At 37.9% G+C, this 4,593-nt stretch overlaps 1 protein-coding gene across 1 annotated transcript; it reads right to left on the reverse strand.

Moving 5' to 3' along the window:
- Positions 1-3,093: 3,093 nt before the first annotated feature.
- LOC115074728 (beta-1,3-galactosyl-O-glycosyl-glycoprotein beta-1,6-N-acetylglucosaminyltransferase 3-like) lies at positions 3,094-4,347 on the reverse strand. The gene has a single exon (XM_029574494.1). The coding sequence runs from the start codon at positions 4,345-4,347 to the stop codon at positions 3,094-3,096; it is 1,254 nt and encodes a 417-aa protein (XP_029430354.1).
- Positions 4,348-4,593: the final 246 nt, after the last annotated feature.

Here is a 4,593-nt window from a genome sequence, read left to right on the forward strand (position 1 = left end):
GCGCGTAAGTTGCTATTTTAAAAGAGATTCACAATCATAGATTTGCCAGCTTACGTGTGTAAATTTACACCTGCTAATTATCATGTGTGATTGTTATTAGACTTGTTTATTATGTAGTATTGGCTGGCTGGGATGTCTGGGGGAACAGAGGGAAGTTCAGGCTGAAGAACCAGGAAGGCCTCGATGGCCTGGTGAAGAATTGAGGCACTGGTCGCATAGTTGGTAAAACTGGTAACTATAATTATGCACTGTTTTAAAATACACCGATCTACGTGAGTAAGTCCTACTGTATTTTCCTGTGTAAAATATCTGTGCATATATTTTTTAGTTAAGGAAAGTACATACGTTCCATGCATCATACTTGCTTTCAATGCCCTGAATGATTTTGCGCGTAAGCATACATACGCCCATATGTTGTGGGGTAGAGATATGCATGCATTTTATAATACATGCATATCTGATGTGCTTGGGTTATAAAATACTGCCATAAATCTATCCATGGTTATATATGGGTGTGCATGCCCCATGCGCAGTTGTTTGAAAATTATCCCACTGAAAACATGGTTTATGTGCAAAAATCATGTTTTCCATGCATAAAATATGATTTATGCACACAAAAAAAAGCTTTCTGTGCACATAAATCATACTTTATATGGGAAAGAAATGATTTATTATATAAACCATGTTATGTGCACAAATTATGTTTTGCTGTGCACTAATCCTTTTCTTCATGCACAGTTTCTGGTTTGTGCACATTTTTTAACTCCTGTCTTCTAAACACAAAGGAAGAACAGGATCTGATGATTTTAAGGTGGCCAAACAGGTGGATAAAGCAACAGTAAAAGGCAGAAAGATGCTTGGCTGTTAAGCGAGAAGAATGGTCAACGGAAAAAGTAAGGTGACATTGCCCCTGTATACGTTTCTGGTGAGACCTCATTTGGAATACTGTGTACAGTTCTGGAGACCGCACCTTCTAAAGGATATAAACAGGATGGAGTTGGTCCAGAGGGTGGCAGCTAAAATGGTCAGTGGTCTTGGTTCTAAACCATGGGGGGTTAGACTTAAAGATCTAAACATGTACACCCTAGAGGAAAGGTGAGATAGGAGAAATATGATAGAGACATTCAAATATCTCAAAAGTTTCCATGCACAGGAAATGAGCCTTTTTCAATGGAAAGTAGAACAAGGGGCCTTGAGATGAGATTGAAAGGATGTAGACTCAGGACTAATCTTCTGAAATATTTCTTTACAGAGAGGGTGGTGGATGTGTGGAACAGCCTCCCAGTGGAAGTGGTGGAGACAAAAACAGTATCTGAATTTAAGAAAGCATGTGGTATTTACAGGGGATCTCGAAGGAAGAATTATAATGCTAAATTAATTGGACAGATGGGCAGACTGGATAGGGCACACAGTCTTTTTGTGCCATCATGTTTCTGTTTGGCCTTAGTGGCCATCTCCTCTTGCCTTGTTTCTGCTTTGTTTATTCCTGTGTTCCTTGCCTGTCTGTTTGTTTGTTTTCCTGTTCCTATGGGGCCTCCCAGTGGCCCTCCTGCATAGATGTATATCTTGCCTTGTCCATGTTCCTGGCTTGTGTGGCCCTCTTATTTCCTATGTCCTGTCTAGATCTCCCAGATGGGCAGATTGGATAGGCCATACAGTCTTTTATTTGCCATCATGTTTCTATGTTTTAAAAAGCAATAGCATGTGCGTTAAGAAACTGTGCACTGAATTTCAGCACACAGTTTTAATGCTTAGCTTTTTGCATCATCCCCTCTAGATTTCAGCTACTATTTTATTATATATTTCAGATATTATACAGAATGATATCTTAAGAGCTTTTCCTAATAATTCTAATATGCTATGTTTCTTCTCACTGTCAGCTGAAATAAAAAAATCAAAATGATAGCATCCAAGTATTGGACAGTATGAACACAGATTCGGGTCTTAATCATCTGTAACATTATGTTTTGTAATCACAATAAACAATCTCCTTCAGCCTTGGTGGAAGGTATATTTTCAAAGAGATTCAGAATGTCTGCACTTGTAGATGGTAAGAGAAAGTGTTTCTACTTTTGATTTCTTATCTGTTTTTCACCTTTCAGTGATATCTTGGGTTTATTGATCTGCTTGTTTAGCTTCTTTTTGTCCTTACCCTGCTGTATACCTCTCTCTTCCAATTTTGATATAGGCTAATGTCTATACTGAGCATTTCAAATAATATTAAAGTTACCCAATACACTGCTAGAGCTGGTGGGCATGTCCGCATAATCTAACAGAAAATGTAAATGTCTTGAGCATCGGTATATTAAAAGAATTTAAATAAAATAAATAAATGACAATAGCTTTCAGACAAATAGATAGGGTAAAACATTGTTGTTATAGTATGAAAGAGAGAACAGTAACTACAGAGAAGAGGAACAGGAATAGCAAAAACAGAAGCAATAAAAAATAAGGTAGATGGAAATATTTTCCCAGCAATATTACACATTGCACTGTTGAAATATCATATACTATAGTATCTTCATTATAAACAACATATGGATTATATTTCTCATCAGGGAGGATAATGATATTTTAAAAAGATGTTGAATTCATTTTACATATAAAACTTAAGGCCTGATTTACTAAGAATGTTCTCGCCAGTTCTGTATATGGGAACTAAGCTTAATAAATCAGGCCCCTGGAGCTAGAAGTGCTAAGGTGTTATACAGCACACAAAGGAATTGGTTTACTGAAGTTATTTTCAGTTTCAACAACACAATTATAATGAAACACAAAAACACAGGAAATACTATAACCTAACTAAAATTAAAATGTAGTATTAATTTTAACAAAACTTCCTTCATCATAAATAAAATATATATGCTATTAGGTATGTCAGTGCTCCCGATACTATTTAATGTATCTGACTGTTGATAGATAAATCTGTCAAATATTAGCCATTTTGAAAATTTAAATTACCAATGGAGATGAAATGTCATTGAGATCCACTAAAGTTGCAGCAATCCCGAAAAAGCATTGCATAGGTGTTGCTGAGAGTTTGGTGCAGCTTTTTCATCCTTTTTTCTCTGAATAGGTAAAAGTCTCAGTTTCTCAAAGCTCCTCTCCATAAAGAGCTTTGAGCCTCAGATATTGTTCCAGGCACTGAATGGCATAGTCATCCACGCTGGGATCAAACTTATTGGCAAACAGATGATGTTGCTGGAGCATCCAGTGCAGATCCCCAGCCCCATACACACACACTGAATGTCTGTGAGTACCTGTGCAGGGAGGGTATGGTGCTCCTTTGCTGATATCTCCTTCCAGGTAGGACCACTTCACCAGCCTTGCCACTGCGTTCATATCGGACAGTTGAAATTTATCATTATATGGAACAGATCCTGGCATCCCGGGCATTCGATACAGCGTTGCCCACAAAAACTCATCTGGGCTGTAAGTATCCTTTCCCCATTCTATTAATCTCTGCACTTCAGGCTTTTCAAAGACATGTCTCACAAAGTCCCTTGTCACCACAAAATAGGCATTGCCAGAGAACACTGGAGAATTTATAGGGGGTGGACTTTTCTGAATTTTTGTTCTTTCCACAGAGCTGTTAATCTGATGGTGAAATTGCCAGCGTAGCTTTTTCACCACTGATGGCTTTTCAGACTCCAGGCTGTTTTTGCCATTCAGTACCTTCAGGGCTCTGACTATCTCAGCGTTGGTCTTTATTGGGAAGTCGCTGCCACAAGTGTTTAACAGATATCTCCAGGGCACTTTACTTTTCAGCAGATCTTCCATGCAGTTCAGGTCAGCTTGAACCCGTAACCAAGATGCATAAACCACCTTTTCCAGTTTAGATGCCACAAACACATTGTCAAAGCAAGATGCAATGGCCCTCACAGCCTCCTTAAATACTTCAGGAGACTTTCCGTCCACATGGACACAGTAAATGTTCTGAGGGGTATAAATTGCTCTTAAAAGCCTCTCAAACATTTCAATATTTTTATGGATCACGATAGAATATGCGATAGGAAAACTTGCTTCCTCTCTGCTGAGTGGAATAGTAATAAATTTTCTGGTTTCCTTATAGAGGCTGCAGTCCTTTGTTATATTTAAGAAATCATGATCAAATTTCATTATTTCTTTATTTTTAGGAATCAGTTTATCCAATATTATTTTCCTCAGGGCTTGTTGGTCCCCTCTGATAATGCTTAAACAATGTCTTTGATCCCCTGAGGACAACTTCTTAGAAGTGAAAAACTGATCTTTGCAGTATCTGCTCCTTGGATGATCAGCCTCATGGAGGAAGTCCGCCTGGTCACATTCCCGAAAAACATATTTCAGCTTTACAGTGACAAACAGCATTAGAACTCCCAAAACAAAAAAACAATGTTTCCTTTTTCTAAGATAAAAAAACATTTTGAAGATTTCGTACTGCATTCCATGTGCCTTGTGATTATAAACTATTGAGCAATCATTCAGACCTTCATATATTCTTTACATTGAAAATTCAGCTTTCCAGGCACGGGCTTGAACTGCTGCATGTTCCGGGCCAGCATTAATTTTCATGTGCTGTCATAGCAAGTGTGCAATTGATAATGTTACAGTATA

The sequence above is a fragment of the Rhinatrema bivittatum genome, chromosome 13 (genome assembly GCF_901001135.1).
Source record: "Rhinatrema bivittatum chromosome 13, aRhiBiv1.1, whole genome shotgun sequence".
Classification (NCBI taxonomy): Eukaryota; Metazoa; Chordata; class Amphibia; order Gymnophiona; family Rhinatrematidae; genus Rhinatrema; species Rhinatrema bivittatum.